Consider the following 27995-nt stretch of genomic DNA (forward strand, 5'->3'; position numbering starts at 1 on the left):
CTCTCCTAATCGTTTCCTACTTGTTTGCTTACAAATGATTCAGATGAATGAAATGCCATAAAGCTCCCCCAAATACAAGCCTCTCCTTTTTTAGGAAAAGGAGTAAAATCACAGGCTGATGAAAAGATTCGAGTGGACCAGTTTTCCCACTGCCAACCACAGGACTCAAAATTTCATTTTTTCCCAATGCATGAAAAGAAACAGACAGGTATAGGAATTTTACTTTGCGGTGACATTAACCATCAATTCCTTGGATGTCATTCTACGTGACTCACAGATGTCATTCGGTGGCATTGCTAGCAATGGACACAACTTCTAAAATGATGAGCACATCTTTTCAGAAAAGAGCATCGTAACAGAGAAAGGGGTGGAGGCCCTCGTACCAAACCATGACACTGGTTACCTCAACTACTTCTGTACTGTTGGAATTGTCACCTCAAGCATGCACTTCCTTTGTGATTAAAACAAAATCCAAAAAAGGACTGCAATTTGTAAGAAAATTGATATACATTTTGAAAGTGTCAATCACACATCATTTCCCACCTAGTAACTGGCAGGTGATTATACAATACGAAAATCATGAAGTGATGCTCTAAGGATATATCTGAGCACATAAAGATTTGAAAAAAAGAAAGCAGTAGGAAAACCTGCCATCAGTGATGTTATTTCTAAGCTACCAAGTTTCCCTAAATTTCCACATGAAGGGAATTTAAACACTGAAATCCGCTTCCCTGTATTTTATTTTATGCTGAAAACCCGACTAAGAAGCAAATCATGATGTCACTCTTCAAACTCGTGCTGAGCTACACGGCCTCTTAATAACCACAGAAGTGTTTTGTCCGCCTTTTGTAGACTCCTCTCCCCCCCCACACGCGAACCTCACCTCAAGTCGAGCGCAGAGCTGAAGGGCTGTTGAAACTCCCGAGATAAAGAGGGCTGTAAAGGCCTGTTAACAGCCCCTCCTGTTTGCCCTCCTGTGATTTATATTCCATTCATGAACCATCAGGGCAGACACACTTCACCGAGGGCCCAGCCCGTGCCCACTCAGTGGACACCCCCCACCCTTTCTCCCCCAGGGGGGGCAGGTCCCTTGTTTCATTAAAAGCCCTGCACATACATATTTAAGATGCAGAGATAAAAGTAGGCAGCAGAGGCAATTAATTCAATGGGTTGGAGCTACTAGAGTATAAATCTCTTTTAAAGCGGCCACTTTTGAGCTCCTGTGACCTGCCCAGCGTCTCAGAGGGGCTGGAGTCTAGGAGCTGGCGTGCACAAACCTGGCAGTCCTGCTGCCTGCAAAACCAGCCCGGGACGGATACAGGATGAAACGCGGGGTAGTACAAGAGAGGTTTTTGAAACTGTGACACAGGATTGTCCAGAAGTTTACTTTTATGAAGTCGCCCGCCCATTTGTTAACTTAAGGCATTTCTCTGGCTGATTTGTGATTTGATTAGTCTAATCATGTTCACGAAATCGCCTAATAAACAACCAAGTGATGTACGGATGTCAGACATCATTCTAACTTGAATACCTCATCTACTCTCACCAGTGACCTGACGGCAGGGAGACGCGAGCGGGCTGTTCAGTACCAGGGAAGCAAAGAGTAACTCCTGTCCTGAAGCCAGCCTTCCTGCTCCACATCACAAACCTCAGACATCACGGGGAAATGCAGGGCGCCTTTCCAGATCCCGGAGAATTCTCAAGGCAACGTGGCCTCCTGGAGGACGCACATGTTTGACGCGACTCCGACATGTCCACTGACCTCCATCAGAGCAGTGATTCAAGGTCTTTTCTGCTGTGATGGAACCTTCTGAGCTGATTAATTCCCCCTCTCTGACACCGTAAGGGCTCCATTCATAACCACGCTCCCCAGTGGGGTGCCAACGAAAACAATGCACGCAAGGTTTATCATCTTAACAAAAGAACGGAAATCAAATACAAAGGTGGTATCCGTGGAAACACGCCTTGCGCGGATTCCCAAAGCCCAGCGGGTCGGGCTGGGAAGGGCGCTCTTCCTCCTGAGCAGCCCGCTCCCTGTGCGTTCATTCCTCTCCCAGGGTCCGCACCCGGAACCCTCAGCGTCCACACTTATCTATATCGGATTTCCTTACCGATTCTTAAATTTAAGACATTTAGAGATGCTTTTAATAGACAGCTCAAAGTAGGTCCCTTTCCCATCCCCTCTGGGGTGGGGCTACACCTCCGTCACACATGGGAAGGCTGTGCGAGGCACAAATGCTTTCACAGCTGCAACCAGTGACAGCTTTTAGCAAAACGCAGATTTAACCAAGCTTCTCATTTACCTTCTTTACTTTGGGGTACTTTTTATATTTTTGAAGGACCAAGGTCTCACCAGCCAGCCACGACTTGCCTGCAGGAGGGGCCCCGTGCCCCATGGCAAAGCCCAGGCGAAACCGTTTCCCTGACAATGCAGCAGAAGTACGGAAAGTGTGACAAAGCCATGAGATGTGGGAGCACTCACAGTTTCGGCTTGGCAAGCAGAGGTGGGGGCTCCTTCGTGGGCGACAGCAGGACGGCCGGGCTGGGAAGAGTCTTGCTGCCGTCGGCTCTGCCATTCACCAGTCCATTCACTCCGTGGCCAGGGTGGACGCCATTGGTTTCTCTCTTGGTGGTGGAACTGAACTGAAGGGCTGTCGGGCTCAGCCCTAACTTGGGGCTGGTCACCTGCTGGATCTCAGCTGGTTTCTGTGAAACTGACTCGAAAGAGTCCGCCTCCCATATTGGAGGGGGTGGCGGGAAGGACTGGAAGTGGCCACTGCTGGACTCTCCCGCTGAGTCATAGCCGCAGGTGTCCGTGTTGGCTAAGGGAGGGGAGATGGGGATACACCATGAGATGCTTCTGGTCCACAGCTCCTTCCCATCATCACGCATGGCCTGGGAGCCCAGGGCCCTGTTAGCTGTTGAAGGGGCAATGCTGGCTCCCCCAGGCTTGACGTCACAGTGCCTGTTTCATTTCCCAAAGGGCCCACCATCTGGGAGACTAGCTACCAATTCATTAACAAATTTCAAACAAGAGCTAAAGACAGAACTTGGAAAAAACAAAACAAAACCCCACAAACAGTATAAAAAAGAAAATGACAACACAAACATTATCAACCTACAATGCTTCATCCTCTCCCATTTCAGCCCATGGATCCAACAGAACATCCTGCCTGAGCTTTGCTGACATTGGCTTAGGCTACAAAGGTTTTGTGTGCTGGGGAATGGGAATTCATTCACTCACTCACCCACCCATTCATCCATCCATCATAAAGGCAAGTGAAGCTAAGAATCTGAGTGAAATGTCTTAGGATCTCACAGATAATTTTTTCCAGTTCAGACGACCGCTACAGCTGTAACTCGGTACAAAAGAAAGTTCTGCTGTTACTCTCAATAACCTGAAAGTATCTTAAGAGTGTATTTGGATTCCTCACCTTGCCCAGTGTCCAACAGAGCTCCAAAAAAATGCTTACTGAGGTGAGCAGAAAGCTCGAAAACAGCTCTTGATTATGTTTGGCCTAGAGCAGATTTATCCCCAAGGAAAATGGGAAATACTGCATGTTAATTTCTGCCACGTGGACGTGGAGCCCAGCGTTTTGGACACATAGTTGGAGCACTGCACTCTTGCCGTGGCCATTTGCTGGGACTGTCTTGAACTCACATTCAAAATACAGGGATCCTCCCTGGAGCTCTGACCATGACCCTGGAGTTTCCTGTTAACACTTAGGAGTCCTCATCCCTATCAACTGGTGCCCCAATAAGGCGAACTTGACATTCCTTTTCTTAATGAAGATGAAAAAGCACTAATTCTCTCCTACAGCCCGAAACCAGTTTTGTCTGTGTCTCTGCTGCCCCCTAGCAAGCATTCTCACTCTTCTAGAGAAATCCTTCAGCTGAGGAAACTTCACTGCCTCCCAACCGTGGTGCCCCTTGCCGGGCTTGGCCATAGAGGTATTTTAAAAACTACTGTAAAATAAACAACAGAAATAAGACCATAAAGACCAAGTAAAGCTAATTAATAATAGCAGAAAAGAGTTAACTAGAGGTCAAAGAAATAAAGGAAAAGAACTGTTTCACATTGCTTCCCCAAGTGGTAAGTTTCTGAATTAAAAAAAATGCCCAGATAGTTTTGAATGTTGGTTTTAATAACGAAACACATTGCTTTAGTTTTTCATAGGCGTCCACGCTCGGTAAAATCTGGTTTCTAAGATCTTTACAGCTTCTCTAGGTTTATCTAGGGGGGTTAAACAATGACTGATTAGACGCAGTATCTCCAGATCCCGTCGGCACTGATGTGAGCGTGATTCTGGGCTGGCAGGGGGACCCTGGGCAGCCAGCTTCATTGTTTCCAAGACCAAGATCCCACGATTGAAGGAACAGCCCCTCGTGTGTTCCGTTGCTACATTATCATCACCTTTGTCTTTTCATCTCTGCTTCCCCTCCCCACCCACCTCCCTAGCCCTTTGTTTCATGACTCCTGGAGCAAAGCATTCCTGGAGGCTGAGCAGTCCCCCGGAAGGCCCTTTCTGCCATGGGGACCCATCAACCCTTTGCTCCTTGCGTACCTGAGGTGACCACCAGCTGGGCAGTGCTGGTTGCTGACCCGTAATCGTTGCTTGCCGAGCACGTGAAGATCCCAGCGTCCTCGGGGAATGTCTCTGCAATAACAAGGGTGCAGATCTCCTCTGAAAGGAAATAGAACAGAGTAACTCATCACAGGGCGACCACAAAGTCACTCCGAAGAAGCCAGACCCTCTGCTTTTCTCAAACAAGCAAATTTGGTAACAATTATACAGTCACTTTACGAAGTAGTGACAATAGACTCTCTTGACATTTAATTTAGCCATTCCACCTGGTGGCAAAAACTGTGGAGTTGGACTCATTCTTTGTGATTGTGGACAAGCTCAGCCTTCATCAGCCTTGGTCTCCTCATCTATAAAATGGGGATAAATACACCTCATGAGGGTATCTGTGTAGAGGACACGAGAGGTTTGCAAAGTGTGTGCCTCTGCGCTTGGCACATGGAAGATGCCAGCTCCTGTCTAGTTTGGTGGACAGTGATGGAAGGCCTTTCAACTGCAACATAGCTGCTCAACTGAAAAGCTGTTCGTGAAGAAAAGCGAGCTTCTCTGAGAAGCTGACAATGGAGAAAAAAAACATAACATGGAAATGTTTGCAGACAGTTATTCTGGAAGCTACTGTTACACAGTGTGGCATGTTCTGTAGCATGAAAAGCCCGAACTCTGGGCCCAGCTGCCAGGGCTTGAATGAGGGTCCCGACACATCATGCCTTTGTGACTTTGGTCTACCTCCCCGAACTTCGATGCTCTTACCTAGAAGTTGGAGACAATAACAGAACCTACCTTACAGGGTCTGTAGGAATCATGACTCATAAATCAACCATCACAGGGTATCTGTGAGGGGTGATGATGGTAACCATGACAACAGTTGACAGTTATGTAAGCCCTTCTCAGGCACTAGGTACCACTACCAGTGCTGAACATAGATGAATTTAGATTGAATCCCCTTGACAACCTTACGAGTTACACTTACTACGCTTAGCCTGTTTTACAGATACGAAAGCTGAAGCACAGCAAGGCTAATTGATTTATCCAAAATCACACAGCTCATAAGTGTCAAAATCAGAATTTGAACCAAGTTGGGCTCCAGACTCCACGCTCCTCATGACCATCTGTTCTTGTGACATGATACACACTGTGCCTAGTGAGGGCGCTGCCTGGCGCGAGGTAAACGCTTTGTCATCGGGAACCGTTAGCGGTTCCGTTAAAAAGCAGTGCGATCTAGAGCGTATTACCTAGATGTAATTAATATGTATGTATGTATATATGTATTATTTTTGGAGTGTATTAACTATTTTTAAACCGAATGATTATCTATATTGCACAGGCAAATAAGACTGTGTTGGTAAATGTTATGAAAAGTCATATATTTCTGATTCCCACGCAGACTCTGTTAATTATTTGCACGTGATGTGGGCCACGTGCGACTCTGTGTTGTAGATTTTTCTGCAGGAATGGCTGCAGTCACCCCCTCCTGCATCCAGAACCCTCTGCAATGGGAATCTACAGCCCCGTCCCCTTCCCCAGCCCTGGAATTCGGGCTGGCCTGGTGGCCGATTTAACCTCGGAGGTGGTGGGAGTGATGTCTGTCCTGAGGCAAAGCCTCAGGCGCCTCTCCCTCTGCTCCAACTCTGGAGGCCCGGCTGAACCCCTCGGTGGCCTGGGGTTCAGGGGCACCAAGTAGAGACGGGCCACTGCAACAGAGACCACCTGAGACAACCCAGCTCATCCCAGCCAACCTGGAGGCCGACCACAGCCCGTGGAGTGAGCCCCCCTGGGCGGCCAGGCCCAGCACAGACCACAGAACTGCCCCACCGAGGCTAAGCTGAGCGGCCGACCTGCAGGATTAGGCACACAGGGGTGGCCGCCTGCAGCCACTGATGTCTGGGCCGCTGTGCCCTGTAGCAAGAGCCTACAGACCAGGATAAGGACAACACTTATCTTCCAAGCTCCTCCTCTGACAGCCCTGAGAGCAAAACGTAGAATAACGCCTCTCCCTTGGAGTCAACCATCAGTAAGGAAAATTAGCAAACTTGCTTCAAAACATATTTTATGTTTTAAACACTGGGAGGGAGAAGTGCTCCCTGTGGGCAAAAGTAACACCTTCTAATAAAAACATTTCTATCTATTAAAATTACATCTTAATTTTTAAATACCAATAAAAGTAATAAGTGCAAAATTAAACCAATTAAACAATAAACAAAATGAAAGTAAGTCTTCCTTTATATCCTAAGAGAGCTCATTGGCATTGATTTCAATTACAAAATATGCTGAGTCCTTAACAATGTGTTGCCTTGTTTCACACAAAATTATTTTCTCTTCTTGAAAGAATGGTATCCTTGAAGACTTCCTGTGCTAGAAATAGTGGGAAAATGCTGGCTGCTATGCCTTTTCTATTTTATTTTAAACTAAAGGTGGTTGCCATCTACTTTCATAGGCCATGACCCCCAGTTTAAAAACACTGCCCTATGAGACCCACAAAACATCAAGGAATCAAAAAACATCAAGGAATCCTGCTGAGGTGTTTGGCATAGTAAGAAAAGGGTTTTCAGGTAAAGGCTTGAGGTACATTTAAAGCACAAAATTATTACTGATGAAAAGGCTCATTGAACAGAAGGAAAACAACAGGACGACAGGGAGCGCGAGAGAAGGTACCCTAAGGTTCCTCTGTGTGTTTCTGACTATACTGCACGTAGTTCAAGGCTTCCCAACCAAAGCGGAAGATGGAAAGTATGGCAATAATTCAAGTCGGAGCTTCCCATACGATGAATCATTGGGAAAGTGAGATGTGTCTGGAAAGGCAACAGGGATTGGGAATTTATAAATTGAATACACATGGTTACAGGATGAGTTAAAACTACACTTAACCAGAGGAGGGCCAATAAAACGCAGAGTATTAGTGCTGTAAGGGACTGTATGTGGCCTCACCCAAATCGCTCATTTCTCCAGGTGAGGTCCAAGGTCCAAAGGGATCCTTTCAAGGTCATGGTTAATTAATGTTGAGGCCAAAATGCTGAAGGTCGCACCTGCCCTCCACAAGCTCTTTCTTCCTAGAGCACCAGGCCTCTTAGCTGTTCCGCATTTTTTTCCTGGTCCAGGACATGGGGAACCCAACGTGAAATAAAGCAATGAAAGATTCAAGATGGGAAACAAGGAGTTTCCTGGATCTGAACATGTCAATCACTCTCACTATCCAAGTAACTCACTAGAAACCCACCTGCAAGAGTAGGTGGGCTATGTGTCCTCCAAGATAGGAGATACACTGCAAGGGAAGAAGCCCAGTCCAAAGGACACTGTCACATGGCCATGCTGGTAGAAGAAGAAATGAACAGCCCAGTCTTTCAAGCCCCCGTTCTCGCTGTCTCCTCTGGGACATGGGCTCCATCTTAGAGGATGCAGCTGGGAGCCTGGGACCTTCAGCTTCCACAGCACCTGACCCGGGCACCCCTCCCTCCCTGCACGGTCCTCCCTGGGCTGGTGCTCTTGGAACGGTCTTCTCTCAGCCTGGAAAGATGGACTTTCTGCAGACACAGAGAAACGCCGTTGTTCTCAACGCCTGAGAACGCTTTCCCTTGTAAACATTGTGTTTACAGCTAATAAAATTCTGTGCCCTGAATCTACATTGTTAATCAGGATAAAATCTTATCCAGCAGGGATAATAGAAAGTAGCCTGGGAGTGATGATCTTACCAACTCTTAGAGTGCCTTATGTTATGTAAAATTTTGTAATTTTTTTTAAAAGTTATGCCATTTTAAGAAAGCCTGAGCTTGTTTATATAGTTGCTCCTTCTCATCCAGACGGCCCTTTTGAGAATGAAAAGACTGCATGCTTCAAATCTGACTGAACAAACTTCATTTCCTATGAATTTTCAGGAACACTTCTATTGCATAAAATAAGGTATATTCATGCATAGAGCTGATGACTAACTGGACAGTTTACATAATGCAAGAAAAAATAAGAATAAAAAAGCACGGGCAAGTTCTTTCGGTGATCTTTGGACATTGCTATGTCTCAGGGACTTTTCCAATGCCCTAAAGGTTGTTTGGCTTTGGTTCTCTTGGAAAATTTCATCCAAAACTGACCACAGGCTCACATTTTGCTGAGAGAAAGGACAGTCTCAGCTTGGATGGCTCTGATATTATGGGAATGAAAAAAGCCAGCAGGACATGAGATGAGCTCAGGTGCAGCACTGAATTTTCATCTGGTAGCATCTTGTCTGAACAAAGACCTTAAGACATCTGTGAAGTACATTTTTGGGGAGGGATGGGAATCAGGAAATGACTGCTTGTCTCAAATAAAGGGAGTTAGAGGCTCACTTTGTCTTAAAAAAACAGAAAAATTTAAAGTTACTAATAACTCTAATTACGATCCTTTTTAATCTAATTTTCCTAAGTGGAGAGTTCTGATTTGAAGGCATATAATAACTTACTAAATCAGAAACCAGTTTTTGCTGATGGCAAATTCTATTTTTTAGAGTTACCTAAAAATTACTTCATCACATAAATCTCTCTCAGTGCTTAACCCTGAATTGCATTCAACTTCTTGGACATGGTGAACTCTTGGTTAAATACAAACAAAACCATTTTCTTTGCAGAAACATAAAATGATGAAGCAGCAGAGATGATATTACTAAGTCCTCTGGGTAATGAGAGGACGTTTTCATAAATGTCTTCCTTCACAGGTTTTTTACCCTCTCTGGGGTCTGGCCTAAAAAAAAAAAAATTAAAAAAATATCCAGCTTTTACCTTCCAAACCACATGGTTTGGCTAACACAACTAATAAAAAAGGACTCTGGGCTAAAATCAGCAAGATGAGATTCAGTGTGGATAACTGTAAGGCCTGTATAAATTTTTATAAAGGATTTTTAAAAACTGCAAACTATATCATATATAAAGATATTTAAAATGCACAGTTTAAGACCCATGGACATAGAGAACACGCTTGTGGTTGCCAAGGAGGAGGGGGTTGGGGGAGGGATGGACTGGAAGGTTGGGGTTAGCAGGTGCAAACTAGTATATACAGGATGGATAAACAACAAGGTCCTACTGCAGAGCACAGGGAACTATATTCAATATCCTGAGATAAACCATCATGGGAAAGAATATGAAAAATAATGTGTGTATATATATAGGTGTACCTGACTCACTTTGCCGTACAACAGAAACCAACACAACATTGTGAATCAACGACACTTCAATACGAAAAATTTTAAAAATAAAAGTGCACAGTTGAGGGAGTAACCGTGACATGAACCCCTGCATTACCCATCCAGAAGTCTAAACAATAAAAGACGCCCCACACGTTAGAATGTCCCATGTGCCCTCCCCAACTGAATCTTCCTTCCCCTTTAGAGATAATCGCTCCTTTGATGTTCCTTATATGTTTACCACATGGCCTTCAAAAACGTGCTCTTTGATTTTTGTTTTATTTTTTAATTAACCTTTGCTGGAGTGTAGTTGATTTACAATGTTGTGTTAGTTTCTGCTGTACTGCAACGTCAATCCGTTATACACATACATATATCCACTCCTTTTTAGATTCTTTTCCCACGTAGGTCACTACAGAGTATTGAGTAGAGTTCCCTGTGCTGTACAGTAGGTCCTGATTAGTTATCTGTTCTATATGTAGTAGTTGTATATGTCAATCCCCATCTCCCAATTTATCCCTCTTCCCTCCTTTCTCCCTTAGTAACCCTCAGTTTTTTTTTCTACATCTGTGCGTCTATTTCTGTTTTGTAAATAGGTTCATTTGCACCATTTCTTGAGATTCCATGTATAAGTGCTATTTGTCATTCTCTGTCTGACTTCACTTAGTTTTTAAATGTTGACCGACAAGCATTTATCTTGTGTAAAGAAAAGGCCATCTTGCCACGGTCAGTAAAAGGTTCAACTTCCCCGGGCGTCTCCCAAAGCCCTCAGGGGTACTGGGTGGGCAAGGCCATGGGGTTTCCTGGGAAATCTGGGGCTCCCAGTGGGGGGTATCTGGAGGGACTAAGAGCGGGCAGGAACTGGACAGCCAGCTGGAATCGCTGGTGATGTCTGTGCGTCCAAAATTTCTGTTTTTAAATTCAACATGGCCAACTTCCAGATCTCAGCACAGGGTCAAATCAGAACACTTCCGTTGGTGGTGACAGTGTTCCCAACGGTCCTGGCAGGCAGTGACAGGCCAGGCTAAGCAGAGATGAGACCTGGGGTCAGCTCATTCCACAACCCCCCACCCCGTCTGTCACCAGGGCAGGAGATGGGCGGCAGCCCTGAGCTCTCAGGGATGGACGCCCCACCGTGTCTGTCCTTGTCACACTGATCTGTAGCTGTGTCTCCTGGGGCCCCAGTCTCTGCCTGTGTTTGCTGTCAGGCTCCTGCCCCCACGTCTTGCTCTGGCCGGTGAATTCTCTCCCTGCAGGTAGCCCACCCTACAGACAGATTGTGGAGGAAAATCCTTGAGACCTTGAAAGTCTGAAAAATCTTGACCACACCTCCACATGGAGCTGGAGGCTTGGCTGGGTGTCAAAATCTGAGTTGGAGGTCACTTTACACCAGAATGTGGAAGGCGCTGCTGCACCATCTGTGTGTCCAGTAAGTCTGCTGGGAAGTCCTAGGTCACTGTGATCCTGTTAGTTTGCTGTGACCTGGTGCTTCCTCCCTGGACACGGGGAGAATCATGGCCTTGTCCCGGATGCTGTGACTTTGACAGCGACGTGCGCTGCTGTCGACATGTGCTGCTGTCGTTGTGTTTTCATACGTTGTGCTCTCAGTGGGTGCTTTCAATCTGGAAACTGATATCCTTCCATTTGGGGACTAAAAAGAATATTTTATTGAAAATCCCTCCCTTTTATTCTCTCCTCCTGGAATCCCACTTACACACGTGCCGTCTACCTGGGCGGGTCTCTACTGTCTAACTTTCTTACCTTTTCTCTCTTACATCCCATCTCCTTTTCTCCGACTTGGCGAGACATTTCCTAACTTTTATTTCTGCTGCCAGCTTTTCCATTCTAAGAACACCTCGTTCTCTGAACATCCCTCCTTGCTTCACCTCCTCTTATTATGTTTACTTCTTGGATGCGCTGATTTCCTTGTCTCTCTGAGGAGGAGAGCCTGGTTTCGTTTTTACAACTTCTCTTTGCAAGTCTGTTTCCTCTAAGCTGCTTTCTGGGGAGTCGCTCGAGCTCTTCTGTATCATCTCAGAGGGAGGTTTCTTCAGATGCCTTTGATCTCGTCTCCTCCAACGTGGTTCTGAGCTGACCGGAAGCTCTGGACAGCAGGGCGCAGCTGGTCACCCGGGCCTTCCCGTGGGTGTAATCCAGGTGGCTGCTGTGTTAGGAAAACTCCCACATCATTATGGATGGATTTTTGTCTCTTGCGATGTTCCAACTGCCCAGAAAGGAGCCCTTCGGTCTCTGCCAGGCCGGCCTTGTAGGGGCCAGTCGGTGGGGGTGGGGGGCTAGGGCAGAGGCGTGCAGGCCTCAGGATTCCAAGAGTCATACGGTTTTCCTTTTGGTGCCTTTCCCCAGAGATTTCTCCCCAGACCTTCTTGGTTCATGAGACTGTAAGTGTCTCAGTGATTTTTTAAAGTATCCCAAAGCCAAAAGATATACTGAGCAGCCTCGTTTGTTAAGTAATTCTTTCCAAAGAACAATGTTTAGGTCTTAAGACGTTGGTTATTGTTTTATAAAGTACATATAAATTGAAGGAAAAACACCAGTATTTTATTCTTAAATCACCACCATCACTTACTAACAGATGTGTGTGTGCATCCGCTGGGCACAGCACCTCCTGGAGTCAGAGGGACCCAGCCAGCCTGCTTTCACGGTCCACACTGATTTTCACGTGGGACTTGCTTTTCATCATACACCCACCAAAAACTCAGTTTCACAAAGATATGACGTCACAGAAGAGAATGTGGAATGATCTACCGTTCAACCGCGGAACTGCTTCAAGCCAGCAGTTGTATCCATGAGATATCAAGTCTCACTGTGTCTGTCAAAAATCTCCACCAACTCCGGCACCTCTGCCAGCTGGTGTGGCGCCCAGGGTGCCTTGCCACACAGTTTGGGAACCACAGGCTGTGTTCAACTCCCTGGTGTTTAATCTTAACCTGGAATCGCATTCAAACATCCTTACCGTCACCCTCCTACCACTCAGCACTTCAGCACATTTAACAAAAGTATACTTCACATTGTGACTCATGGAACCAAAGCACGGATTCCACACTCCAAGGTCCAGGAAGGTGGGTGGCCTCGGTGATGCACACTGAAAGGCAGGGCACCACACTTTTATGTACACCATTCCCCAACCAGTAAGACATGTTTTTGGAGTTTCGATTTTGCACGCCATGAGACAATGCTATAGAAGTAACTCAATACAGTTCGTGGCTGTTTGCAGGCAGCTGAGTCAGGGCCTGAGCACTGACAGCTGTTGAAGGAGTCTTCTGTGGCCCTGCCCCCCTCACACTAGTCTTTGAAGGATGCAATCAGCGTAACGTCAGAACGTCCAAGAAGGAGGCCAGAGCAGGTGGAATGACAGACACATGTGGGTCCTGAGTAAGCTGACTGCTACGGGCTCACAAAGCCGTCTGAGAAGACGGGTGATGCAAGCTGACTCCTGTCTAGACGAGACGGGAGTGGAAAACACATCAGACAGACCCAGCACAAGAGTGACAAGAAAAACCTGTTTCCGTTGCACAAATGCATTGGCAAAGAATGGGCTGTTTCCTTCTTTATCTAAACATGTAATCCCTAAGGGGCTGTGTCCAGGCACTAGTGTGTTTCAGCTTCATTTCTAGGGCCTTAAAATATCTTACCAGCGAATAAGTAAAAGGAAGGAGAGTGAAGAGAAGAAAAGAAAAGAAGATATAAATAACTGAGGGGGGATATGGGGAAAGAAAGGGAGGCCAGCCAGCGAAGAGAGAGCGAGTGAGCGAGTCAGAAGGGGAGGGAGGGCAGGAAAACCCCAATGCTCAGAGATGTTCTGAGTTTCAAAGGCTACTTACGTTGTAGCATTTGGAGAACATCCCTGACCTAGTCCTGTAAAATTTCTCTCTCGCCCTAGATGTATGGTAGTGGTGTTAATTTTTCTCCTCTCCACTTAACAGTGGCTAAAAAATAGCCACGAGGGAAGCCACTTCCAACCTACATTCTCTAAGGCTGAATAGTTGAGAGCTCTGTCTGTTGGGTGTAACAGTCCATCAGGTCATTTAAGGAAAGTAAAAGGTTCAATACATGTTTTGTTCTTCCCCTTGGAAGCATCAATGGTCAACTTTAAGGTCAATGTTAGAAAACATTCGCCTATTAGAGGAATCGTAATCCCACCTGGTTCTGTCAGGCAAGCCGGGACATTGTTTAACTACAATTATGTGTTAATATTTGCTTATTCTGAAGTTCTAACTCATACAACTTACGTAAGCATTCACTTGAATAGTCATTCATGCGTGTGGATTTTATTTAATTCTCTGAGTGTCAATTCCTAAAACTGAGTATTTTAATACTCCTCCGTGAAAGAAAGGAGCAATTCCAGCCGCGCTGTGGAGAATATAATTATGGAGGAATTATCAGAGGTCAGAGAAGACTTAGTTGTGTTTTGTTTTTCATAGCTCCTGACTATATGTTTGCCTTGTATTGACAAATTTGCTTGAAATATTGCTCAATCAAGAAATACCTGTCTTCAGGGACTTCCCTGGTGGTGCAGTGGTTAAGAATCTGCCTGCCAATGCAGGGGACACAGGTTTGATTCCTGGTCCGGGAAGATCCCCTATGCCGTAGAGCAGCTAAGCCCGTGCGCCACAGCTACTGAGTCTGCGCTCTAGAGCCTGCAAGCCACAACTATTGAGCCCACGTGCCGCTACTACTGAAGTCCACACGCCTAGAGCCCATGCTCCCCAACAAGAGAAGCCACTACAGTGAGAAGCCCGCACACCGCAACAGAGTAGCCCCTGCTCGCCACAACTAGAGAAAGCCTGCATGCAGCAACAAAGACCCAACTCAGCCAATAAATACATAAATAAATTTATATATAAAAAAAGAAATACCTGTCTTCAGCAAACACTATTAATGTCATTGGAACAGAGGAGTCTGTTTTCTTAAATGCTTTCAGAATGAACAGAAGTGAAAAGAAAAGTAAGAAACTTCAGCGAACACGGAGAGGGCAGACTTTTTCATATGTTGCTAGGACATGCAGTTTACATGGAAGGCCTTCTATATGCTGCTCTTCTTCACATGATTTTGCCATATTAAACCAAAAGGTATTTAAGAACATTCTAGAGGTCAGATTACCCCATGAAGCTGCTAAGGACTGGTTTTACTAAATAATTCATGACCAAAACTATATTCTAGAAGCAAAACAGCAAACATGACTGAGACAGGCGTCTATATGGTGTGAGGGGCAGGGTGGGGAGTCTAGAGGAATTTCTCTCCTTCCTTCTCCCCCAAATCTATCCCTTCTTAGTTGGTATATTGAGTGTTCTCAATTTTCAAACACACACATACTCAGAAACTAAACTATGCAGTTTCTAACCAGTGTCTTGAATTTTCAGATGATGCTTAGTTTATGATTTTCCAACACAGATAACAGGAGATATTTAATAAATCACATCACCTGTGTAAGTGATGACAGTGGATAAAACACAATGAAAGAAGAGTTGCAAGAATTCAAACAGAATCCAAAATGAAACATCAAAAGCAGACTTAATCCATTCCACGAGGAATGTTTTCAGAAATTTTGCCCAAGATTTTAGTTTTATTTGTGCACGAAGCATCAAAGGAGATAACCTGCTCCATAGATTCGTTCATACAAACTTTCTTGTGGATAAAGGAGATATCTGTTCCTACTTTTATATCTATATCTTTATATCTATATCTATTCATCCATCTATCTCATCTATTTAAAATAGCAATGTTGGGGCTTCCCTGGTGGTGCAGTGGTTGAGAATCCACCTGCCAATGCAGGGGACACAGGTTCAATTCCTGGGCTGGGAAGATCCCACATGCGCAGAGCAACTAAGCCTGTGCACCACAACCACTGAACCTATGTGCCACAACTACTGAAGCCCACATGCCTAGAGCCTGTGCTCCCCAACAAGAGAAGCCACCACAATGAGAAGCCCATGTACCACAACAAAGAATAGCCCCCGCCGCTCATCGCAACTAGAGAAAGCCTGCGCCCAGCAAGGAAAATCCAACACAGCCAATAAATGAATGAATGAATGAATGAATGAATGAATTTTAAAAATAGCAATGTAAAAGATGTGCTCTAACCCTATATAGGATCTCCACATCCACATCAGGTCACGTAGGAGATTGAGTCTCAGAAGTCTCCTGTATCAGGGAACAGCATTGTGTAATTTTATACAAAGCCGTGTCACAGACAAAATATACAGTTGTGTTGTTTCCACAGTTTGGAAAGTGACCACAGTACCTGCTGTGGGGACTGCACAGGTGGGTGGCAGGGTCTGGGTGTAACTCACAACAAGAAGGCATCAGATTAACTTTTGCACAGCAAAGGAAACCATCAACAAAACAAAAAGATGACCACGAAATGGGAGAAAATACTTGCAAATGAAGCGGCTGACAAGGGATCAATCTGCAAAATATACAAACAGCTCATGCAGCTCAATATAAAAAAAACAGACAACCCAATCTAAAAATGGGTGGAAGGTCTAAACAGACATTTCTCCAAAGATGGCCAACAAACACACGAAAAGATGCTCAACATGGCTAATTATTAGAGAAATGCAAATCAAAACGACAATGAGGTATCACCTCACACCAGTCAGAATGGGCATCGTCAAAAAAATCTACAAATAATAAATGCTGGAGAGGGTGAGGAGAAAAGAGAACCCTCCTACACTATTGGTGGGAATGTAAATTGGTGCAGCCACTATGGAGAACAGTGCGGAGGTTCCTTAAAAAACTAAAAATAGAACTACCATATGACCCAGCAATCCCACTACTGGGCATATACCATAATTCAAAAAGACATAGGCACCCCAATGTTCACTGTAGCACTATTTACAATAGTCAGGACATGGAAGCAACCTAAATGTCCACTGACAGAGGAATGGATAAAGAAGAGTGGTACATATTTACAATGGAATACTACTCAGCCATAAAAAAGAACAAAATAATGTCATTTGCAGTGAAATTGATGCACCTACAGATTATCAAAGTAAGTGAAGTAAGACAGAGAACAACAAATATCACATGATATTACATATGCAGAATCTAAAAAAATGGTACAAATGAACTTATGTACAAAACAGAAATAGAGTCACGGACATTGAAAACAAACTTATGGTTACCAGGGGGTAAGGAGGGGGAGGGATAAATCGGGAGACTGGGATTGACATACACACACTACTACATATAAAACAGGTAACTAATAAGGACCTACTGTTTAGCACAGGGAACTCTACTCAATACTCTGTGAAGACCTATACAGGAGGGGCTTCCCTGGTGGCGCAGTGGTTAAGAAGCTGCCTGCCAATGCAGGCGACACGGGTTCGAACTCTGGTCCAGGAAGATCCCACATGCCACAGAGCAACTAAGCCCGTGTGCTACAACTACTGAGCCTGTGCTCTAGAGCCCAGGAGCCACAACTATTGAGCTCTGCAACAAGAGAAGCCACCGCAATAAGAAGCCTGTGCACTACAATGAAGAGTAGCCCCCGCTCTCCGCAACCACAGAAAGCCCCCACACAGCAACAAAGACCCAACGTAGCCAAAAATAAATAAATTACTTAATTAAAGAAAAAAAAAAGACCTATACGGGAAAAGAATCTAAAACACAGTGGAGAGATATATATATCTATATATATATAACTGATTCACTCTGCTGTACACCTGAAACTAACACATTATAAATCAACTATATACTCCAATACAAATTAATTAAAAAAAGAAAAGAAGGCATCAGATCAATTCCAGTTTTTCCCTAAGGATGACACTCAGCATCCCTTCCCCTTTGGACCCTACCAGGCTCACACTCTACTTTTCAGGCCTGGTGCTCAGGTGTGAGAGGCTCAGGACTGACCACGGTCTCTCTGACCAGGAGTCTCCACGCTCGCCAAGAAAGGCCAGAGCCGGGTCTGCCTCCCGAGAGGCGTGCAGCCGGGTTTGCATGATGCTGAAGCAGAGACACGCATTTTCCACACTTAGGCAAGAAGGGAGTGAATTTGAAACCTTGCTGATGGGAAAAATACTGAGAAAGTAACCTTCGAGGAGGACATACTATGAAATGCCTCAACGAAAATTTCCGCTTCTCTTATAAACATCATTTTAGTCTATGAGGACCTATGAAAATATAAGAAGTGCAAGGCGGGAGGGCAGGGGACCTGTACTTCTGGACCACACAGTTCTGATGAGGTCCAGGGATTCCAGGGCAAGATGTCTTTCTTCCTGCTGTCACATAAGAAGCATTCACGGCTCAGGGCGCATAAACGGGAGATGCCTGGTGGTCACTCTGCTGACATCCTTGGGATGCTCTCCTGTGAGATGCATCTCCAGGCTGGAGTGTAGCTGCTGGTGGGTTCTGGTCAGCGGAAATATGCAACAGATCATTCTTTTCTACTGGAATCTTAGGAGGATGTTTTTTCATCTTGAGCTTAGTTTGCTTTCTGAGTATAAAAGACTATAGTTTTAAAAGCCTTAGGCCACTGAGCTCGACCTTCTTGTCTGAATGGAACTTAATGTTTCACTAATAAAGAACCTGATGTAAAATGCAGCGTGCAGACCCCATGATAAAGAAGATTTTCTGTAAGGGGGTTTCACATTTCCAGGGAACTGCAAAAACACTGTTCTGCTTATGGCTTTAAAATGGGAAACAAAGAACTATTGAAACAGAAGAGATACATTACCAGAGAGGAAAAAAAAAAAAAAAAAGAAAAAGCTTCTTACCAGGTTCAGCTGTGGATCGAGGTTCTGTTTCCCACATTAGAAAAAAAAAAAGAAACCAAAACAGAGCATTAGAGTGGGGTTCTGTTCATACTAAACCTACACATCTTTTTCTATGACCTTGTCTAGGACATGTCTGCAGAAATGCTACAGACCAACTCCATCATACAAAGGAGAAAGAGGCATAGTAGATCCATTTATATTCCTATAAACAAACTGAAATTCCCTTAACAGCTCATGCTACAAATTTTTTAAACTGCAGTTCATAGAAGGGCTTACAGGAGGCTGTGAGCCTCCTAAGATGATTGGCCCAATTTTTAATTCAAATGTTGATGTGCATTTTTGCTGAAGGAAGAATATATAACGTCCATCATGGTGTCTAAGGGGTCCACGGCCAGCAGGGTGGCTTTAATGTGCTGGGCCCCACACATCCTCCCCACTCTGAGAACAGAAATCTACGCATCTCACACTACTGTATACAAAATAATCAACAAGGACCTACTGTATAGCATAGGGAACTCTACTCAATATTCTGTAACAACCTATGTGGGAAAAGAATCTGAAAAAGAATGGATATACTTATATGTAGAACTAAATCACTTTGCTGTACACCTGAAACTAACATAACATTGTAAATCAACTATACTCCAATATAAATTAAAAATTAAATTGAAAAAAATTTTTTAATTCCAAAAAAAAGAAAAAGAAAAAAGAAATCCATGTATCTCAGTGACTAAGTTGCTCCTGGTTCTCCTGGAGCTGGAGACAGAGGCCTAGTCAGACCTGGGGGGTGGGCCCCTCTCCTTACTTTTCTGTAGGATCCGGAAGTCTGGAGAGTCCTGGATTTCACTGCTTTGTCGGAACCACCGGACCTGCAGCGGGGGGGCGCCTCGGACCCGGCACTCTAGCACAACCACCTGGCCCTCAGAGGCGGAGATGCTCTGCAGCTCCTGAAACGCAAGGACACGCCCCGTCAGGCTTTGGTGCAGCCTCACCCAGCTTCATGACGGAGAGTAAGACTTGCCCACCTTAGAGAAGCAAACTCAGGCTCTGCATCATAAAATCAGGACCACCCACGCGGGTCAGGAGAAACACCCTGAACTCCATGTAATGAAGTGGGTAAAGTTTCCCAACGGGCCTGCAGAAACGTTGGGCCCGCCCGGCAAATGTATGCGCTCCAGTGTTTATGGAATTATATGCTAACAGCGGTTACCTTCCTTTATCTACCCTGAGGATTGAGCTGGTGGAATGCAAACGTCTTTAAACAATTGCACTCCGAGTGTAGATTCCTGAGGACCCAGACAGGAAGGCGAGGAGATCCCCACCTGTCTCCCAAGCTCCGACCTTCTCGCGGGGCCTCACCTCTGCCCACCAGCTTCCTGGGTAAGCTTTACCAGGATGAGGTTGGCATTTCCTCATCTGGAGGTTCTGAGTGGAGTGAGAAAACGGGAGCACTTCCCCCGCCTGGCCTTTGATGGCTCCCACCCTGCTGTCATCCTGGTGCCACCCACTCCAACTCCAGAGCCATAAGTGTTTACAACCCAACAGACCAGAAATGAGTTTGGCTTCACAGATGCAAACAGGTGAGGCTTGTAAACTGGCTATTAAATACCAAAGGAATAACTGGCCCCTTCCAGGTGTCTGCCCTCTGCCTTTCTCCTCCTCTGGGATTTCTTAGCCATGTGGCCCATGGAAACTTTATAACCATTTACCCTTCTGACTACAGAGTATTGCATCTGACAAAGGACGTGGAGAACTCTTAAAATAAGTCATACATGATAAAGAAATTCACCTGTGCATAGACCAAAAGCAAACAAGGTCACATTAGGAAGTGTGTATTTTTTTTTCTTTTCTATTTCTGTTTTTGCTTTTTATTTTGCATTTTTCTGAAGAGACAGCAAATGGTGTGCTGGGAAAAACAGACCCTGCAGCACCTGGCCTGCAGTGTGTGCGCTCCGGCCCTGTGGAAATTCTCAAAGGCCATGATGTGGGCAGAACCATACGTCTAGTCCAAAGTCTGGGAAGGCATTTGATAAGAATTTTAGAAGTGAAGGTATTTTTTTGTAAATGGGAAAGTTAAGATTATTATCTACTGAGTGCATTCTCTTGCCACCATTTAAAAAAAATTTTTTTTTTGCGGGGGAGGTATAGTTGCTTTACAATGTTGTGTTATTTTATGCTGTACAGTGAAGTGAATCAGCTGTACAAATACACATATCCCCTCTTTGGGGGATTTCCTTCCCATTTAGGTCACCACAGAGCAGTAAGTAGGTTTCCCTGTGCTCTACAGCAGGTTCTCATTACTTATCTATTTTATACATAGTATCAATGGTGTACATACATCAGTCCCAATCTCCCAATTCATCCCATCCTCCTTTTCCCCCTTGCTATCCATACATTTGTTCTCTACATCTGTGTCTCTATTTCTGCCTTGCAAACAGGTTCATCTGTACCATTTTTCTAGATTCCACATATATGTGTTAATTTATGCCATTTGTTTTTCTTACTTCACTCTGTATGACAGTTCCTAGGTCCATCCACATCTATACAAATGCCCCTTTTTCATTCCTTTTTATTCGCCACCCTTATTTTTAAATGGAGAAAAATCTCTGGCTTTAAATTGACTTTCACTTTCTGATTGGTCCAGAAAGGGATGATTTAGGGCGTTAGCAAGGAAGATGTGGCTCAAGGGTCTGGCTTGTGCATCAGCGTCCCCAGCTTGTCCAGGAAGTGTTCACAGCACGTTACAGATGCTGCACAAATATTCTTCCTGTGTGAGCCTTCAGACACCACAGGGGACGCTGTTCCTAGGATTATGCATTTTGTTTAAACGCTGGAAAACCACAGAGGCAGGAAATGGGAAGAAGCCAAGGACTCCACACAGTCAAACCTCCGCAGTTAGCTCAGGGCTGCCACTTGGCTCCTCCCCAAGTGAGCTTATTCTCTTGAAAGAAGCCACTGTAAACATGGTTTGCTCATAGGAACCACAGTGAGGACCCCAAGGGAGCCCAAGAGGCTGACCTTGGCAGTGGGGATCATTCACTCGGCAGACTCTGGGACCCCTGGGTGTTTCAGGGTCCACAGAAGAGCATCTCCTATTGTCAGGTCCACCTGGTACTGTGATTCCTTGGAGGGTCTACTGCTTTGGGAAGAAATGCCACACAGGGCAGGTTGCTCTCCTAGCCCCACGTGTGTCCCTGTGACCCACAGCCCTGCTGTCCTCATCAGCTCTGCAGCCCCGGCTCAGCCCCAGGGGACCTTTCCCAGTGAAGGGGAGGACACGGATGGAGCTGCCTGTGAACTTGCAAAGCCCAGGCCACCGTCAGCACCATCCCCTCGGGAACGAGAGCCCAGGTCTCCAAAGGACGGTGCAGAGCAGGGAGAGACACCACCCACAGGGAAAGGGTGCAGGTGACAGCGAGAAAGAACATGGCCTCACAAAGGGGTTGGGGGGACGACATCTGCAATCCAGACCCAGGACACAGAGCTGCAAGCATGGAGATGTGACCCTGAGCTCTGGCCACTCTACGGTTTGCAAGTTAAAAACTCAAGCTTTATAAAAATGCAGAATTCTGGTTTACTTTTCTATTAAGCTCAGAGAATGCTTCCTGGTTTTCTTTGGGGAAAGGGGGACACTGCTGCTGGGACCTCTGTCTCAGGAGCTGGACTGCGCTGCAGGGGACAAGGACAGGGTGAGTGGCAGGGACTGAGGGTCTCTTTCGGCCCTGCAGGAATTCTGCAGCCCTGAGGAAGGAAAGGAAACTGCAGGGCCTCTCCCCTCCCTGGTGGCACCAGGACAGGCCTGACCGGCCTCAACCCAGATATGCGTGGGGCCCCTGGCTCCAAAACCAACTGTGTCCCCGGCAATAACTCGGCAGGTAACACAGATTTTACAGACGAGACTGCTTGTGAAAACCTCTTAAGCTACAGGTAATGTGTCCTGCCTGCCCCTCGGTAAACGATTTCTGCTCTAAGCACCGAAGGATGGGCAACCTTATGGGCTGTTACGCTGACACTGTTGTTGGTAGGTTTGACATGACCTTTTTCTTTCTTTTTGGGTATTTCATCCTGGGTGGGGTGGAGGGCCTTTCAATGTTGTTGTCATCAATTACCACTCTGTGCCTGCATCCTCCGCTAAGTACGCTGTTTATGAAAAGGTCTTTAATCAAGTCGGATGCAGGCTGGCTTAGCAGAAAGAATTCATTCCCTAAGTGAAGTCCATCCAGATGCTTTTCTCAGCTGCCTTGCAGAAGAATCATTGATTTTAGATGATGGATTTATAGAAATTGCATTCACATTTGTCTTTAGTCACTTGGGATTGATTTTTGTGAAAAATGTGAGGTCGGGGCCCACCTCTGAAGAACCCACCCTGCCCAGTGACCCGCCGGTTGCTGTGCTGCTGGGGCATCTTGTGGGCACTCTCTGGGCCTCGTACATCCGTTTGTCCAGCCTTGAGCCAGCACTGCTCTCCTGATGCTCCTGGCCTTGGGAAGTCTCAATATCTCAGATCCCTAACACCATCTCCTCCTGCTCCTGCAGGACTGCCCGGGCTGCTCTGAGCCACCTGTTCTTCCACAAAACGTTTAGAATCAGATTTCCAAGTTCAACATCAAACATAAATAAAAACAAGGAACCTATTGGGATCTGAGCTAGATATGCATTGACTTTAGAGACTGATCTGGGGTCATGACTTCTGACCATGTACCGGTGCACAAGTATGGTGCACCTCTTCATTTATTTGTGACTTTTTAAATGTCTTTCAATAAAAGAAAATGATACAAATGAACTTACATACAAAACAGAAACAGATGCATAGACACAGAAAACAAACTTATGGTTACCAAAGGGGAAAGGGGGGGAGGGATAAATTAGGATTTTGGGATTAAGATATACACACTATTATATCTAGTGATAAAATAGATAACCAACAAGGACCTACTATATAGCACATGGAACTCTACTCAATATTTTGTAATAACCTATAAGGGAAAAGAATCTGGAAAAAAAGTATATGTATAACAGAATCACTTTGCTGTACACCTGAAACTTAATACAACATTGTAAATCAACTATATTTCAATTAAAAAAATAAAGTTTATATTTTTCTCAAAAAGGGGGTAGGAAACAGAGACGAAATACTACAAGGGACCATTTCTGAGCTAAACTTGACCAGTGAAATGCAGGTCATCAGCGTGGAAATGCAAAACACCAACTTAGACAAACTGAAAATTAGTTTTTCTAAAAAACGTCTATAAAACTTGCCACTTCTCCCAGGTCCCTACCCAGCATTTTGCCTTTTTTTTTTTTTTTTTGCACAACACAAGAGAATATGGCTATTATTTGGTAAAATCTTTAAATGAGTATAATCTATAAATGTATCAAATACATTGCACACCCGAAACAAATACAATATTGTAAATAAACTATACTCCAAAAAAATAAGGTAACACCTTTAAGCATTTTGTCTTGTTTCTCGTGCTGTTTGGCTTCCCTGGTGTATTTCGAGCTCTGTCAGGCCCAACGTAAGCAGGCCCACCTTTCTCAGCCTGTTTACAGGACTACAGCGACACAGCAGCTATGCAACGAATCTCTATTCAGCCCCAACGGTAACCATGATAAGAAGCTGCTCATTCACTCGTTTTAATTTTTAAAGACTGCTCCACGAAGCCACAGGGGAATGGAATCTGAGGCTCAGAGGAAACCCAGAGAATGAGACGTGCAGATGCCAGACCTTGGTGAAAACAGGCGGGAAGCAGGCAGCCGCGGGTCCATCTGGCCGGCAAAGGCACGAGGTGGGGCTGGGAGCCTGAAAAGCAGAGGCACGTGGGTCAAACCAGGAGCATACGAATCGCTGAAAAGATGAGCGCCAGCGACCTGGCATTGTTGGGATGGCGCCCGAGAGGGACCTGCGTGGTGACGGCACGGCCGCTTACAGAGCTCAGCATTCATTAAATACTTGCCAAGACTTAAATATCAAACACTAAAAAAGTCCACTGCTTGAATCAGAACTTTCTCTGTAAAGTCCACTTTGGGTTAGGGGGTTAAAGGAAATATCTACTATACATGCCATTCTTAAGTAACTCACACTGGTTGGTTCTTTTCCATTGGCAGTATGTCTTGGATTAAAGTTTATTTTTAGTGCATTAAAAGGAAGGACTTTACTCATCATTTGTTTTTCTCCCAGTTGTGTGTCCACTTAGAAAATATTTCAAGGGAGTAGTAGTTATATTCTTTTTTTTCTTTAAACAGATAATTTTGTTTTGTTTTTCTATTTTATTTTTTTGGCTGTGCCGTGAGGCATGTAGGATCCTAGTTCCCCAGTCAGGGACCAAACCTGCACCCCCTGCATTGGAAACACAGAGTCTTAACCACTGGACTACCAGGGAAGTTCCTATATTTTTTAAACCAAGAAGTTTGCTAATGAGTTTGACTTCTCGTGGGCTGCGGTCAAGGCACACTTACCTGCTGAACAGGGACAGACAGTGGCTGGATCACGGCCGTGGTCACCCCTGTCTTTGGAGATGATGACCCTATTGTCAAGGAAACGGAAGTGGTTTTCTTCTGAGCTCTGGAAGATAAAGAGCCAAGGTTCAGTCAGAATGTTTCAAGCAGGAATTATTCTTCGAAACATTTCCGCAGAACAGCCCAGATTCTTCATGTCTACTCAATCTGCTTCAACTGTAATTGCTTCTGAAAAGGGGACCCACCACCTACAGTTACAACAGCAGTGGCTGGTATAGGCACAGATGGCCCTATAGACATTAGCAAAATAAACACACAGATAAAAGAAAAGCAGCTCACGCAACTACGTATCTCAGCTCTTATAAGAGAACCAAAAATACTGAACTTCAAAATCCTATTAGAGGGGTTTCCTAGGTGGTGCAGCAGTTAAGAATCTGCCAGCCAATGCAGGGGACATGGGCTCGATCCCCGCTCCAGGAAGGTCCCACATGCCTTGGAGCAACTAATTCCATGCACTACAACTATTGAGCCTGCGCTTTAGAGCCCGTGAGCCACAACTATTGAGCCCATGTGCTGCAACTACTGAAGCCCATGTGCCTAGAGCCTGTGCTCCACAACAAGAGAAGCCACACCAATGAGGAGCCCGTGCACCACAATGAAGAGCAGCCCCTACTCACCGCAACTAAAAGAAAGCCTGCCCACAGCAAAAAAGACCCAACACAGCCAATAAAAAAAAAAATCCTATGAGAAAAGAAAATACTTGGAAAAAGTCCAGTCTCGAGCAGTAAGCAAATATGTGAAATGTTTAGGGTTAGGGTTCTATATTTAATTCAAAGTTCTGGGTGTCTGTTTTCAGTCTAGCAGCTGTTCTCTGTTCTGGTTTCTCATTGTGTAAAGTCAAGAGTGTCTTGGAATGTTTGTCTTAGTGCATGTGCACAGAAGAGCTGTTTCTTGGCCCAGTGCTGCTATGTCATGGGCTGTGTGATCTAGGGCTACTCACATAACTTCACTAAATTTGAGATGCTTGTCTGAATGCAGGGGTGGCAGAGTATGTGATCTTCTTAAGATCCCTTTAACATGAACAGTCAGTGATCATTTGATGCTGAATGGCTGTAGCTGGTATGTATATACTAGCGAATCAAAGAAATTTATTAGCACAATCTTGATATTCATGGATTTTTCTACAAAATTTTGGTAATTTTATTTTTGCAAAATAATCAAGATGCTAACATTTTACTAATAATCTGTATGTTTTTGTAGGAAGAACTAAATTTTGAGATTTTCATGACATGATCTAACTGGAAATAGACTTTATCCAAATGGAAACCCATTTCTGGCCTAATTAGATATTTTCTAATTTATTTGGATAAATTGGTTGTCATTTACATTTTAGTAATGATTTAAGTAATTTTCTCTCAGCACGACTGTTCCTTTCACACATTTATAACCAGTTAGCTGTCATTGAAACTAACATTGTGGATGGTTAGATTTTGGCAAATTGATGATGAAATGCATATTTCAAAGTTCAAATTCATACGTTAAAAACTGTGTTCCAGGTTCGAGCATTTGATCTTTGAGTGACACCAACTGACCTCCTCCTTCAGAGCACAACACGTGTAGCGTCACACTACACAATTCTGCTGACAGTCTTTGCTTGTAATTGATGGAATCGTAGGCACTTACTGTGGCATGGCTCCAGGTTTTGATTTGAAAGCTAAACTTTCACTGTCAGAATCTGTTGAACTGGCACCTGAGTGAAAAAAAAAAAAAAAAAGATGTAAGTAGTATCTATAGCTGCTTCCAAGGGTAATGCTCTTCATTCAGACAATAATGGACAAAAGTCTTATTCTGAGATAGAAAATGGTTTGGACCATTTTTACTCGGACTGTTTGCTCAGATAATCACTTAAAAAAAGAACTACTGAGAAAATCTTTCTTCAAAGCAATATGTGTTTAGAGTCAGATTTCTCATCAGTTTCATTTTTATACCTTTGGCCATCATAACCATACTTGTAAATGGCTTACAAACTATGAAATAAATGTGTGTATGTGTCTGTGTGTAAAACACCCGTGGTTTTAAACTTCAGCTCTTTCCCAGGAGATCACATGGTGTGGATTGTCAGTACCTTAATGTCTCATTAATTAGGAGGTGCTTTCTGACTCCGATACATTGGAACTTGACCATGGCTTTGTTCTTGAATGGAGGGCCTCTAATTTGGATCCTGCCCTCCCAAGTTCATTTGTTTCATTACTGTGCTTAAATTAATGATCACCTTATTGAATTTTTAGGCCAAAATGCAAACTATGCTTACATTTTAATGCTCCTGTGTTTTGTGACAAGAGATTTTAGGTGACATTTAAAATAACTGTGATGGGGACTTCCCTGGTGGCGCAGCTGTTAAGAATCTGCCCGCCAATGTAGGGGACACAGGTTTGAGCCCTGCTCCAGGAAGATCCCACATGCCATGGAGCAACTAAGCCCATGCGCCACAACTACTGAGCCTGTGCTCTAGAGCCCACAAGCCATGACTACTGAAGCCCACGTGCCTAGAGCCCGTGCTCCACAACGAGAAGCCACCATACTGAGAAGCCCACGCATCACAACGAAGAGTAGCCCCCTCTCGCCACAACTAGCAAAAGCCCGCTCACAGCAAAGAAGACCCAACGCAGCCAAATAAATAAATAACTGTGATGGTTAGAAATACATTCTTGATACTTCCTTTAAATAACTTCGAGTTATTTAAATTATCTTCTTAAAGTATCTTAATGTAAAATAATACATGCTTACAGAAAAGTAACCAAATAGCACAGAGTTGTGTGACACAACACTACAGACCAGTAGGTCCCTCTCCTGATGCAATTCTGCACACGGTAACAATCTGGCCTGTATTTTTCAGATAAAATGAATGTATTAGCAAACATACAGTGGTCCCCCCTCTTCTCAGAGGGGGATAACGTTCCAAGACCCCAAAACCACGGATAGCACCAAACCCTGTCAATACTATTTTTCTTAAACACACACCTAAGATAAAGTTTAATTTGTAGTTTAGGCACAATAAGAGTTTAACAACAA

General features: G+C 44.6%; 1 protein-coding gene across 1 annotated transcript in view; it reads right to left on the minus strand.

The window, feature by feature from the left end:
• The window catches only part of PALLD (palladin, cytoskeletal associated protein), a 254461-nt gene that overhangs the window by 181812 nt on the left and 44654 nt on the right, over positions 1–27995 (minus strand). The window contains exons 3-9 of the mRNA XM_057721456.1: positions 26607–26673; positions 24924–25029; positions 24193–24267; positions 19270–19411; positions 18465–18488; positions 4566–4685; positions 2483–2822 (exon numbers count right to left, since the gene is read on the minus strand). Coding sequence (XP_057577439.1) covers positions 2483–2822; positions 4566–4685; positions 18465–18488; positions 19270–19411; positions 24193–24267; positions 24924–25029; positions 26607–26614 — 815 coding nt within the window. The 5' untranslated portion in view covers positions 26615–26673. The remainder of the gene's footprint in view (positions 1–2482; positions 2823–4565; positions 4686–18464; positions 18489–19269; positions 19412–24192; positions 24268–24923; positions 25030–26606; positions 26674–27995) is intronic.

The sequence above is a fragment of the Hippopotamus amphibius genome, chromosome 2, assembly GCF_030028045.1.
Source record: "Hippopotamus amphibius kiboko isolate mHipAmp2 chromosome 2, mHipAmp2.hap2, whole genome shotgun sequence".
NCBI classification, from domain to species: Eukaryota; Metazoa; Chordata; class Mammalia; order Artiodactyla; family Hippopotamidae; genus Hippopotamus; species Hippopotamus amphibius.